This window comes from Geospiza fortis, unplaced genomic scaffold (assembly GCF_000277835.1).
Source record: "Geospiza fortis unplaced genomic scaffold, GeoFor_1.0 scaffold292, whole genome shotgun sequence".
NCBI classification, from domain to species: domain Eukaryota; kingdom Metazoa; phylum Chordata; class Aves; order Passeriformes; family Thraupidae; genus Geospiza; species Geospiza fortis.
This window is the reverse complement of record NW_005054482.1, coordinates 1,089,386-1,102,831: the sequence shown is the minus strand read 5'-3', so window position 1 is coordinate 1,102,831 and position 13,446 is coordinate 1,089,386. Positions and strand designations below refer to the sequence as shown.

Below are 13,446 nucleotides of genomic sequence, written 5' to 3'. Positions count from 1 at the left end.
CCCTGGCAGGATCCACACCCTCGCCCACTTTGCAGGAGGCACGTGGAGCCACTTGGCTGTGCCGCAGAATGAGCTGCAAGGAAATTGATGCAGCACTGTTGGAACCTTCCCCAGAGCAGCCGCTTGTTATCAAACAGATCCCTGCTTAACCCACCCAAGCCATTAATCACTCCCAGCTCCAGTGTCAGACTTCTTAATGGCCTGGGCAACTCCTTTGAGAAGTCTCACATCATTTCCTGTCAGATTTGTCCCTAAAGTAGAGCCAGGGTGCCTGAGAGATCAGCTGCTTGTCCCACACACCTTTTTAATTGCAGAAACCCTGGACTTCGTGCTTCATTAAATTCAATGAGACAATGTAGCTGTTTTATTGCAGAATATCAGGTGAAATTTGAATTATTGCTTGTGCTGGGATCTGAGCAGATTTCTGTCCAGGCTGTTTTCACATTCCCATTTAGCTTGGACTCTGATTTAATTGCTGGAGCACAGACCCCTTTTATTTCAGAGGGGCCTGCTTGCATTTTTTAAAGTCTAAAGTCTATGTTGAGTTAAGACAAATCATAACAAACCTTTCTTCCAAGGAAGTAAACAACAACTTCATTGAATTTGATGCGACTCTAACTACATTATTAAAATAATGTCAGTTTATTTGTAGGACAGGTGACTGTAAAAAGCAACGTCCATGTGGTGGAGGTTAGGACTTCTCCTTTGTCAGTTGCACAACTGACAAACAAAGTAGAAGTGAATTTTGTGACTCAGTTAAAAACTGAGTCTGTCACTTCTGGAGTAATAATTGGAGAAGAATTAAAACTTCTAGATAAGAAAGCTCCTCTGTGTCTACAGAGAAACCCACTAGAGGAAGCTGTGACATTGACACAGCTAGAAAAGAGAAAATGGCATTAATGCTTCCTTAGAAGCAACCACCACCCCTCAGAAGGGAAATAATCAAAACCAGCTACTGCGGTCCGCTCCTTCAGATATTTCATGCTGAATACTCATGCTGCACACAACTTTTGGTGCCAGTACAAGACCTTTTGAAGTTACTCACATTCTGCCATTAGCTTCAAAGGGAAACAAGATTTGCCTTGCAAAACAATCAAGAACTGCAGCTATTTACAGGCAAAAGAATTCATGGCAGCTTTGGTTGCAACAGCTACAGAATTTAGCAAGATGATTTAACGGTGTCAGTGATGTGTTCCGGAAAGGGCCAAATTCACACACTTAAATATAAAGGATAATTAACCCCCAACATATCAGAATTACAGGATCACAGAATGGTTTGGATTGGAACAGCTTTAAAAGTTCATCTGTTGGGAGGAGAGGAGAGGTGCTGAGGAGGTTGTTGGGTGCACGTTGGGAGTGAACACCTTCCACTGTCCCAGGCTGTTCTGAGCCCATCCAACCTCATTTGAACCCTTCCAGGGATCCAGGGGCAGCCTCAGCTGCTCTGGGCACCCTGTGCCAGGGCCTCACACCCTCACAGGGAGGAATTCCTTCCCAATATCCCATCCCAACCCACTCTCTGTCAGTGTGAAGCCATTCCCCCTGTCCTTCATCCCTTGGGAATAGTTTCTCCCCACCTTTCCTGTGGGCTCTCTTTGCAGCCCAGGACACCATTTTCAGCCCAGGCTGTTCCATGCTGTACAGAAAAGATTCCTCTGAGGACAATGGGGCTGGGACACCTTTAGTACATCCAGCTTACACACTCACCTCATGCACACACATTAAGACAGTGAATTTTATAAAGATATTTATTGTGCAAGAATGATTTTCATGCTCATTTACAATGAAATAATTAGTTTTAACAAATAATCATGCCACTGCTTAATTTCAACTCTGAACAGAATATTTACATTCAAGTTTACATCTTTGTTCAAGTTCCATGTACAATGTTGTCAGAATTAAGCAAGAATGCATCTTCAAATCAAAGGTTTTTTGTTTTGGGGTTTTTTTTGGTTTTTTTTACAATAGAGTATCATCACCTTTCGGACTTTTAGTGGAAATGACAAATTTCCTGTCTTTGCAGTACCCTTATTTCCCAGCTACAGCACTGGAAAAGAACAAAAAGACCCCAGTGGAACCAGTGTCACACACATAAATCAATCTCCAATTAGCCAGGCATTCAAACAGGAAGGAGGCTGCAGGATAACCTCTGCACAACTGATTTTTGGGGAACTGTTTATGTCATCCTTGAAACAGATCCTGCCTTAGGAAAATGAACCTCAGGACAAAATTCTTGCCCAAAGTCTTAAATAACGAAAAGACCTGCTTTGTCAATACTGAAATGAACATCTTGTATTAGCACCAGACACACCCTGGAACTTGTTGTTGTGTTCTGGGGTTTTTTGTCCCACCACAGGGATGCTCAGGATCACAGCATTGTGGTCTGGCAGCTTTTAAAAAAACAACTGAAGAAACAAACAACAGCCCCACGCTCCCAAATATAAAAACAACAACAAAATAAGAAAAAATACTTTCAATGAGCAGAAATTCAAACTGTAACTTTTTGGTACTGTTTTTTCTCTCCACACTCTATGATGGAAAGGAATTTCAGAGTCCAGCCCACGTTTCCTTGGCCTGCACACCAATCTCTCCCTTCTTCATCAAAGGTTTCCAACCCAGACTTCTCAGGCACCCCCCTCGTACCCTGACCTGAGCTGAGACAGACAGACAACACTCACACTCAGAAATGGTTCTGGATGACAACTTATCCTGGTCCCACTGAACAGCTCAAAAATGGAACAGAATTTTTCCTTCCACAGTTCCATGAGATGCCTGCTATTCTCCTGTGAGTGCTTCACCTGCTGCCTGGTTTCACAGAGGCCAGAACAGGAATAAAGAACCAGAGCTCAGCTGCCAGCTCCTGCTCTGACTTAGTTATGTGACAACAAAAAAAGAGTGATTGTCCTGGAGTTTGGCTGTGGATCCATGGAGAGACCCTGACTTTGAAGATGCAAACCCAAAGATTCCCCCATTTGAAACCAGCTTTGTGTTGAGCAGAGCAGGGCAGGTGCTGTGCCTTCACGTGGTGACATCCCCAGCAGGGCCCGTGGGCTGGGGGGCGGCGGCGGGAGCCTGCACGGGCAGCACCTCCAGCTCCGACTCGCGCACAAAGATGACAGCGTCCCCACTGACATTGATCAGACACTGAGCCTGCAAAAGGACAGCGCCCAGTTACCACACATCCAACCAGCACGGACTCTGGGTTTGCCTACAGCTGCTAAAGACAACCACACAGAAAAATCAACAGGGATCTATCTGGAGAAGGACAAATTATTACCATTTACTGGCGAAGGAACCTGTGCCAGTTTCTTTTCTATCTGCTCCCTTGTGTGCTACCAAACATGCAGATGGATTCCTGGGAGACCAGCACAGTGAAATATCTGCATATCTGTGCCTGCTTTCCTTATGGTTTTGAACATATTTAATTTACTGAATATTCTGCTGTTGTCTTCACAAATCAAGGTTTGTCCCATCATGTACAAGATGGAGCATTTTACATGAGCAACTCCAGGTACTTTACATGGAGTTAGGATGGAAACCCTACACTGCAGCATCAGAAATACCAACTCAGTTCTGCACTACTGTGCAACTGTCTCCTGCAATTTACTTACTCTAGCAAGCTTGGTTCTTTTATGCATTTGAGTATTTATGAAACATCCCCATAATTGTATTAGTACAAGAACACTCTTGGATTCTTCAAACAATCTAAGATATCAAGAAATGTTGCGCAGCTCTGGCTTTACAGCACTGCTGGTTGTTTAAGACATAAAATGCATATTTGTGTCATACTAACCACAAGAGCACTTGTCATTTCACACCCCAGTGTACCTGATTTTTGTTTGGGTTCTCCATGAAAACACACTGCTTCATTATGTATGACACAACTGCATTCCCTCCCAGAGCTGCAACGTGGGCTCTCACCATGGCAAACACCTCAGCAATGAAAGCGTGCAGGAAACCACTGACACCACCCTCCTGGAATGGAAAAAAGACACACCACATATGGCATTGCATCTGGCTACAAGGTGCTGGGTACTTCTCTTACATATTTTACTTCTCTTACATATCTATCAGCTGAAAAACACAGTGCATCCCACATGGTGGGGAGAACTTTAAAGCCATTCACTGTTTGAAGGGTCACAGTCACAAATCAGATGGAGAGAGACCATTCACAGGGGCCTGGAGTGACAGACAGGATGGAATAGCCCCAAACTGGCAGGGCTGGAGGGGATCCTTGTTGGGATCTGCTATCACAGATACCAAAGCTCATCAGCTACTGAATTTGTACCTACAGAATCTGCACTTACTCCAGGAATGTCCTGTGACCATTTCCCTGCTCTGACATCTTTTGAAAACACCGTCCTTTTCACACATGGATTTCTCAAGTTAAAAGGGGAAGTTAGAAGTAAGTTGCAAGATCTAAACAAAATGTTTGTCTGATCCAAGTTTCTCTAGAGAGTTCACAGCCCATTTCCAGGAAGACTGATCATTTTTATTAACATCTGCTCTGTAATTTCAGCAATGTGTAATTGGGAAAAACCAGCACTCTTCAGCACTGACAAGCCAAGCAAGAGGTACACTCTCCTTCTGTGGCCAAAAGCAAAGATACAGCTACTTCCCAGAAGGAGAGGAAAATGAAAAGGAACATGGCTTGCATTTTGACATGCTCAGAGGATTATTTGTTTTCCCAATGCAGAATGGAGCTCAGGGTTTGAACCTCACCTCTAAGCTGGTTGCATGGTCACAGACTCATGGTGTAACTTTTGATGCTCAACACACAAAGTTTAGTTACAGAGAATGCACAGAATGTAACGTTAAAATCAGCAGAACATGATCTATGATATGGGCAATGTTATATTAACCAAAGAATTGATGAAATATACTGTCAAAGTTCCTCACTGAGCTTGCTAAACGAGAGAAGAATAGATGACTTATTTTTTTCTTTAGCATTTAATTTGGGTTCAAATGATCCCAACTTCTGCCACTGCTGGTCAAAGACACATTTTTTCCATAGAGTTCTGTTTAAAAACTCACTGGTTTAGTGCTCTATCCAATTCAACAGCAGTGGCAATTCTTAACTAACCCCCTTCCTAACAGTGCCAAACAGAAAATGGCTCCACGTGCTCTGTGACAAGAGCAGCACAAAGGAACTTGCTCTGCACTCAGCACCTTCCCCCAGGTGACACAAATTCTACTCCCTGGCTGTGCCACACCTCAACTCAAACCTCTGACTCCTACAAATAACAAGAAATTGTTCCCTGGCATAAAAGGCATCCCTGCCACGCAGCTCACCTCGCGCAAAGAAGTGGTTTCTCGTATAAAAAACATGTTGATTATCCCAAGGTATTTGGTTATTTTCGCCCCAGGGAGGAAGGAAAGAGGTGTCATCTTAACAACTGAGACAGTGGAATTGGTGCCCAACTGGACAGAACGGTGCCTCAAGTACCCCTCAGCCAATGGACTTGCTTTTTCAAGGGAAGTAGCTGAAAAATGGGAGAAAACAGCAGAAAATAACTATCAAGATCCATCAGTGTTCCTCAAAACACAAAAACTCTTCTTTATGGTTTTCCAAATAGCTTGGTGACAACATTCAGCTGCCTGTGATGCTCAGCCACATACGTGAGAAAGGAAATCATCATGCAAAGCATGCAAAAGGAGACAAGAAGCTGGAATGGCATTTATTGAAAGAGTGGCATCCCTGCGAAAGGAAAACATTGAGGCGAGCAGCTGCACACACAACCATCAGTTATTATGTGAAGGTAAAGGAAAAAGTGCCAACATTTTGAAACATGTATTCTGCTGGAAGAACAAATTATAGGAAGTGTGAAAGTTGTTGTGTTTCCCCAGTGCAGCATTTTCCATTAAAACAGGTATTAATCTCTGCTAATTTAAGCAAGATAGTCAGACCTGTGGCCAAAGAACTGCTGAAAACCAACTCACCACTTGCTAATTTAGTGACCATTGCCTTGACTGTCCCCTTGGTGATTGCTTCCTGTTTCTCACCCCCAATTTTCCAAGATCATACATACACCTACATCCATGCAGTGGATGTTATACAATTAGTAGGCGTACACACGTATGGAGAACTAATTACAGCAAGACTTTATTTTGCTCTTTATGCTACGGTTCATCAACCCTACGTGAGGTTACAGAACAATGCCAGCAGTTTTCACCCTCACACGTGATCTGCAATGCTCCTGCTGGGCAGGGCACTCCACTAAGTCACCACTGGGAAATCAGAGATATGTCTCAGATTATCAGAACGTGGTAGAAACAGCCGCCTACTTGTCTTAATTGATCCGCGCCTTATGGTCTGAGCTTTCAGTTTAATGAGCTCTATCCAGCTGTTGCATCTGTCTGCAAAGGAACTGTAATCAACTGACGTTGCTGGAAACACAGACAGAAAAACAAAAGAAAAAAAAAACAGAAAAAAAGTATATGGATGATGTCTCTTGCTCATCCCAGTGCTCCTTTTTGAGGAGGCAATGGTTCCTGCCTGAGAGAGAACAACCATCCGTGCGCAGGTCTGGCTAAGAGCAAAAGTTACAGGCTAGGCTTGGACGTGTCCAAACCGAAGTACCCATTTCTGGTGGTGTCCCAGCTCTGAACCAACTGCCTGAGTGGGACTTCAGCACTGAAAAAACATGCAAATACAGTCATTAAGGACTTATGCTAGATTAGGTTTTTTTATAATCTCAATTTAGGCTGTAAGTTATGGCTTTTTAAACTTTGTTTAAGCCTTTTTTAATTTTCATTGCTTTTTTTTCCTTACAAGGAGCTGCTGATCAGGATTTAAATTTCCCAAATGTCTTTATCAATAACTAACCTGCTACAGAGTGAAAAAAGAAAAACCTTTGGTGATGAGGATAAGAGTCACAAACTGAAACAACACCTCTGTTTTAAACACAAATGAGTCTTCCTTACAGAACAGTCTTCCTTGCCCCAACATCCTCCCTCCAACAGCCCTCCCACTATCATTACAATAAGAAGTAAGAGTTGTTTCTGCTATGACTTTTGGTATTAGTTGCAGGGGTGTTTGCACATCTTTAAAAAAAAGGGGGGGTTGCAAACACCGTTTCTTCATTATCCTGAAGAAACGGGAGGAACACATGCTAACTTCAAATTGACACAGGCAAAACAGCTCTCTGAGCAGGGACTCATTGTCTGTCACATCAAGTTACACCAATGTACCTGACAGAGAGGCTGTCATTATTACAAATCTAACTTTATCATGAAAAATCACATCAAAATATTAGGATCTCATTAAGCCACACCAGAGCATGCACTCTCAGTTAAGTAGTAAACACTTCCTGGAGTAAGACACATCCAAAAAGAGTATACCAATATCCCAAGGATGCTCATTCTGTTCTGGCAGATGGCTGAATTAAGGAAACTCACCTCTCTGAGCAGCAGGAATACCTGTGTGGGAACCTGCACCCTCCAGGGCTTCTAACAAAACAAAATTAATTGTGTTCAGATCATCTATTAAGCAGAGTTACAGGATAACAGCTTCCAAGAAAGATGGGAGGGACTATTTCCAAGGGCCTGGAGTGAAGGACAGGGGGAATGGCTTCACACTGACAGACGGGAGGTTTGGATGAGATATTGGGAATTAGGAATTGTTCCCTGGCAGGGTGGGCAGGCCCTGGCACAGGGTGCCCAGAGCAGCTGGGGCTGCCCCTGGATCCCTGGCAGTGCCCAAGGCCAGGCTGGACACTGGGGTGGAGCAGCCTGGGACAGTGGGAGGGGTCCCTGCCATGGTAGGGCTGGAATGGGATGGGATTTAAGGTCCCTTCCAACCCAAACTACTCCACAATTCTGTGACCCTTTTAAGAGATTTTTTTCAAGTATGAAAAAAACCCACCCTCTATATAGTATCCTGTGTACTTTGATAACAGAGTTAGTATAAATAATTCACTTTACTAAATCCACCTTGCAATTCTAATATGTTAATTCATCAAAGGTCACTACTATATAAGACTGTAAACCAGTATTTTTAAACAACAATCCTAGAGAAAAGTAGAGCTATGTTAAATAACCTGCTAAGCACATGTAACTACAATGAGGTTGTGAAGAAATGACAGATGAAGAACTTTCAGGCTGAACTGCTCTGCCTACGGCACGGTATGGGATGTGGAGAACAGAGGAAAAGGGTACATGGGAACAGGCTGCCCTCCTCTGGTCAGTGCCCAGTAACAGCTACAGACACCAGCAGAAATCTCGGGGTGGCTTCTCTTTTTGAAAATAAATGCAGCAAATTAAAATTTAAGTATTAAAAAAACCCGAAACAAACAAGAATCTTTTTGCTGAAATTAATCTGGAAATACAAGTAAGTATGGAAGGCACCCTTCTTTACACAAAAGAAGTAACAGGCAAAAAGGGAGCTCAAACATTTACAGTAATTCCCAGATATTCAATTTCCTCTCAGTAACCTTTTTGTAGATAATCCAACAAGGGAGAAGGAATTAAAGACAGCTGGTTTCAATGAATTGAATTTTTAATGCAGCCATAGAGGAACTGTGACAGCCATTCCTGAAATGCAGCTTTATCTCCAGTAAAATAAAGCAGCTGTTTAACAGCTACAGTGTGCTGCACTGGACAATTATTTACTATACCAGGTTAAGCTCCTTTCAAAGGAAACTTGCATGCAATCAGTATCTGGCAGATAAAGTATTTCCCATCATGAAAACAAGGAGATTAATGCTGAGAAAACATGGAGGTACTTTATATGGGCCATTTCCAGTATGGGACAAGGCTCAGTATTAGGTAATTGATAATTATGTCAGATGAAACCCAACACCCAGTGGCTTGCAGCATCTTCAATATTCTGAATGCACAGAGAGGAAATAGAGACAGAATGATCAGCCAAGCCACCTTCTGTGACTCTCAAAAAATTCCACAGCAGGAGTAAATATACCCATTATGCTGAGGCAGCAGAGCACATTTAAAGCCTGTGAAGTACAGATATTTTAAAGCCTCTACAACTAAGAAAGAGCAGAACTCAAAACCCATAAAGAACAACAGTTTAATATTCTTCCCCTTAACTGACCTTTAGCTGGAGAGAATGGTTGAGAAGAAAGGGGATCAGAGGAAAGTTCCAAGGGAAACTGGAGCTGTTCTTCATTGTCTGTAGACGCTTCAACAAAGAAAACATGGCCAATTGATAATTAACCCCCAAAATAAGATTTGCCAGTAATTACAAGCAAAGTCAGTTTAGTCAGGTCTGACTTGAGCAGGTACTTTCAGCACGTGCATAAAATGATGCAGTTCTGCAGAAACAAATCCAGCTGCAACATTGAACAGAGCTTGTGTTCCACTGAAGAGGATTTCAAGTTTTTAGGAGAAAAATGAAGTCCATTCATGCATTTTTATTTTGATTCTGCAGTTGGATCTATGTCAGCTATTATAATAAAAGTTAGCACTTATTTCACATGCAAGGAAACACCTCACTGTACTGAAGAAGTCAGCTATAATTAATGTTTTAGAAACATGTGGCTCTGTTCTACTACCCAGTTCCAGTCTGAAGAGTTGAGTATGCTCAGAGTTCTGTCTGAATCCCCACTGCAGACTGCACACTTGCATTTCTAGCATGAGCTGGTGCTTCATTAGCAAGGTGACCCATGCAGACCACAGCAGTCTATTCCATCCCCTCCACGTGCTTCACTGAACTCCAAAGCTATTACTGACCTGCCTAAGGGTTTGCAGAAGGTTGGAGTGTTTTAAAAGTATTACAAATAATTTATTTTCTACCTTCTTCAAGTACAGACAAAATTTATACTTATAAAAGCAAGTATTCCCTGATGATGATTTACACACGTTCCAAAATACAACAGAAGTGTCATCATGTGTTACACCAACTTTTTACTCAAAGCAGTATCACAGAATAAGAAAGTACTGTAAATTTGTTGATTGTATAAAATAAATACATAATACTTGATAAGTCATCCTGCTGGAGGTCAGGTACATGAACTCTAAAAAACCTCTATGTGTTGAAAGACCCTCCCTGAAAAATATCTATATTTGAACTTGATGATCCTTGTGGGTCCCTTTCAACTCAGAATATTCTGAGGTCTGTGATCTGCACATGTAACTGAAATTACAATCCAGACTCATTAGGCACTGGGGATAAAAAGGAAAGATGCCTCACAATATTTACCTCTTTGCTGTGATTTTTCTGTAGGTGCTTTGTTGGCTTGTAGTGCTTGGTTTTTGTCATATGTAATGGCAACAGCTGTGACTGCAATCTGCAAATCAGAAATATTTGGCACATTAGGTAAATTGATTTCTTGTGCAATCTGAAAAATAATTCTGCAAACAAGCAGTTCTTTGCATAGAAACACAATAGGGAAAAACCATCTAAGCATTCAGCAGCCACAGCAGTAACTCAAATCCTGGCCCAGGTTACCCTGAGCAGCAAACACACCCAGGGCTGTGCCTGGAGGCAGCAATCCCCTCACCCGAACCAGTTCATCCCAATGCCCTCACCTGAGCCAGTTCATCCCAATGCCCTCACCCGAACCCGTTCATCCCAATGCCCTCACCTGAGCCAGTTCATCCCAATGCCCTCACCTGAGCCAGTTCATCCCAATGCCCTCACCTGAGCCTGTTCATCCCAATGCCCTCACCTGAGCCAGTTCATCCCAATGCCCTCACCCGAACCCGTTCATCCCAATGCCCTCACCTGAGCCTGTTCATCCCCATGCCCTCACCTGAACCAGTTCATCCCAATGCCCTCACCTGAGCCAGTTCATCCCCATGCCCTCACCTGAACCAGTTCATCCCAATGCCCTCACCTGAGCCTGTTCATCCCAATGCCCTCACCTGAGCCTGTTCATCCCAATGCCCTCACCTGAACCAGTTCATCCCAATGCCCTCACCTGAACCAGTTCATCCTCTGGCAGAGCCACAGTGAAGTTCACGTGGCAGAGGCAGCAGGGGACCATGGAGCGCAGCTTGAAATACAAACTCTGTTGGAGACAGGAGATCATTCTGTGTTACTCAGGGAAAAAGGGGGGTTTATGTCAGAGAAATTAGGGATCAAAACTCTTTTCATAGCAGAAGTCATCTAATGATATTTTTTCTTGAAGAAGAATTACATTTGTGAACTCAGGACAGAATGCAATTTACTCTAGAGCTGATTCTATTTCTAGAGTATCCTGCTAGTCAAAGGACTCCTTCAGGTTCCACAAGCTCAGGAATTCCCTAATATACTAAAACAGGCTGAACCTATCTTTACAGAAACCCATGAGCTAATTACAGACACTTTGCAGTCTATTTTCAGAATTATGAGGCACATGTTAATTTCAGTACAGCTGAATTTTCCTTGGCTCCCATTTGAACACATAAAAAAGCATTTGAAATAAGATTCTTACCTTCAGCAGATTCTCACAGAGATCATTAAAGTTCTTATTGAGTGTTTGATTTGTTGGGTTAATGTTGCTTAATCTGGACACTCTAACTGCTGTGAACATCTGAATTAGAAACAAACATGGGGATTTTTTGCCAACATATAAAAATATATTTCATCCACTGTCTTAAACCCAAATTCATAAAGAAGGTAAATAATGTAAAATATGTTAACATTTATGTTCAATAAGTAACAAAATAAGTTAGCTAAGCAAAACTGTCAACAATCTGTCCCCATTAAGGGGCTACAAAAAGCCAAACCCTTGAAGTTCAAATTTACTGTAATTACTTTCATATTTCTGTATTAGGTTATTTGTTACATGACAGCATTAAAAAAAAAAACAACAAAAGCCCAGGTTCTCATACCTTATTGTTCTTACCAAAATACTATTTTATATCTGTCACAAGGGTGTCCTTTGAATTTAGCTTTCAAAATATCTATTTAAATTACTACAGCATATTTCCACACAATTTAGCAAAAGTTTCAGTTTTGAATAACCTTACTTGAATTTCTGGTGTCCAGTTATTTATACCAGGCATAATTTCTGTGTTGCAACTGTAGAACCCTGTGAAGAAAATATTTGTGAAAAAAATCTACTTTATACACTGCAATATAAAAGTACTCCTAAAGGAAACGTATGTGACAAGGCTTTGCAACTATTTTCCCTCATGTGGTTTTGAATATTGAATATTAGACCACAAATGAGATCAACATTCAAAAAACAAATACAGAATCCTTGTAGGAGGGGCCAACATCCCAAATCCACAACTGCTCCACCTATTTCTATCAGATAAACTAAGCACAAATGAGGAAATTTTATAAAAAGGTGTGCTATGGAAAGCTAAAAAACCAACCTTTAATAGAGAGCACAGAAAAGGCTGTAAAGGAACTACAGCAGTGTCTGATTGCAAATGAAAAACAGAATTATAATCACTAAACAGCAGAATAAAATAATTTATTAACAGCAAGTCAGTGATTCTGAAATCCTGAAGATAGAGTTAAATAAGCAGAAAAGAATCCAGTCTGGTAGGGCCTATATAAAAGCACAAAATGAGCTGGAAAAGAAATTGTGTAGCAGCAGCAGAGGGTATAAACATTAATGGACTGTCTTTCAGAACATCAAAAGCAGAAATTCTGTTGAAAAATCAAGTAAGATTTAGAAAGGATATGCAGAAACAATAACATGAGAGCAGAAAATATGCTTTTCTTTTTACAGCAGTGTGGTAGAGCTTTCCACAACAGCAGAAAACCATCTGTAATTTTGGATTTTGTGCTTCAAACACATTCATAACTTACATGCAGAAGAGGATAAAACAAGATGATGGCTGATGGCCTTAATTTAAAAATCAACTGCAGCAGAACTGGATAATCAGTGAGGAGTAAAAGACTTGGTGATAGCAATAGATAATACAAGGACAGTTCTGAGCTTGACATGACAAGATTAACACTGGTATCAGATATTAGGAAGGAAATCAAGACTTTCTCAGAAGAAACACAAGGAAACCCACAATGACAAGAGGAAGGATAAGGACAAATCAAATGTCCAGAGCAATTTCCAATAATGGACAACTCTATTTGCCTCTTATGCAGATCCAGCAGTTCTGCTGGGAAAGGTATGACATATCTATACAACAAGAAATAGCATAAAGACAACTGATAGCAGGCAATAATTAGTTCTCCATTCTACTTTCATTAACCTGAATCCTACAAATCCGTAATTCAGCCTAAAAATCTTCAGAAACAGTAATATTGTCAGTTCTCTTGGAACTTTTAAAATAATTTTTAATAAAACTAGTCATATTTTGTCATTTTGCAGCCTACAGCATAAATGATAAAAATATGGTTGTAACTATACCAGAAGGTGGTGGAACATCTGTCAGTAAAGAATGTACATCTTCCATTGCATCTGTGTCATCAATCTGCAAAGAGGGAAGAATTGAGAAAGCCATGTTGCTGTGCCAGTAGGAAGTTTCCAAAAGAAACCAAATAACCTCCATTCCAATTAACCTTTACCAGTCTTAGATCAGACTGAGAGCCCT

General features: G+C 41.4%; 1 protein-coding gene across 1 annotated transcript in view; it reads right to left on the bottom strand.

Annotated features, from left to right (window-relative positions):
- Positions 1–1,725: 1,725 nt before the first annotated feature.
- C2CD5 (C2 calcium dependent domain containing 5) overlaps positions 1,726–13,446 on the bottom strand; it is a 50,053-nt gene continuing 38,332 nt past the window's right edge. Inside the window, exons 16-26 of the mRNA XM_031063134.1 lie at positions 13,263–13,326; positions 11,911–11,972; positions 11,373–11,471; positions 10,878–10,967; positions 10,157–10,244; positions 9,050–9,136; positions 7,399–7,449; positions 6,286–6,387; positions 5,293–5,483; positions 3,829–3,975; positions 1,726–3,150 (exon numbers count right to left, since the gene is read on the bottom strand). Coding sequence (XP_030918994.1) covers positions 3,019–3,150; positions 3,829–3,975; positions 5,293–5,483; positions 6,286–6,387; positions 7,399–7,449; positions 9,050–9,136; positions 10,157–10,244; positions 10,878–10,967; positions 11,373–11,471; positions 11,911–11,972; positions 13,263–13,326 — 1,113 coding nt within the window. The 3' untranslated portion in view covers positions 1,726–3,018. The remainder of the gene's footprint in view (positions 3,151–3,828; positions 3,976–5,292; positions 5,484–6,285; positions 6,388–7,398; positions 7,450–9,049; positions 9,137–10,156; positions 10,245–10,877; positions 10,968–11,372; positions 11,472–11,910; positions 11,973–13,262; positions 13,327–13,446) is intronic.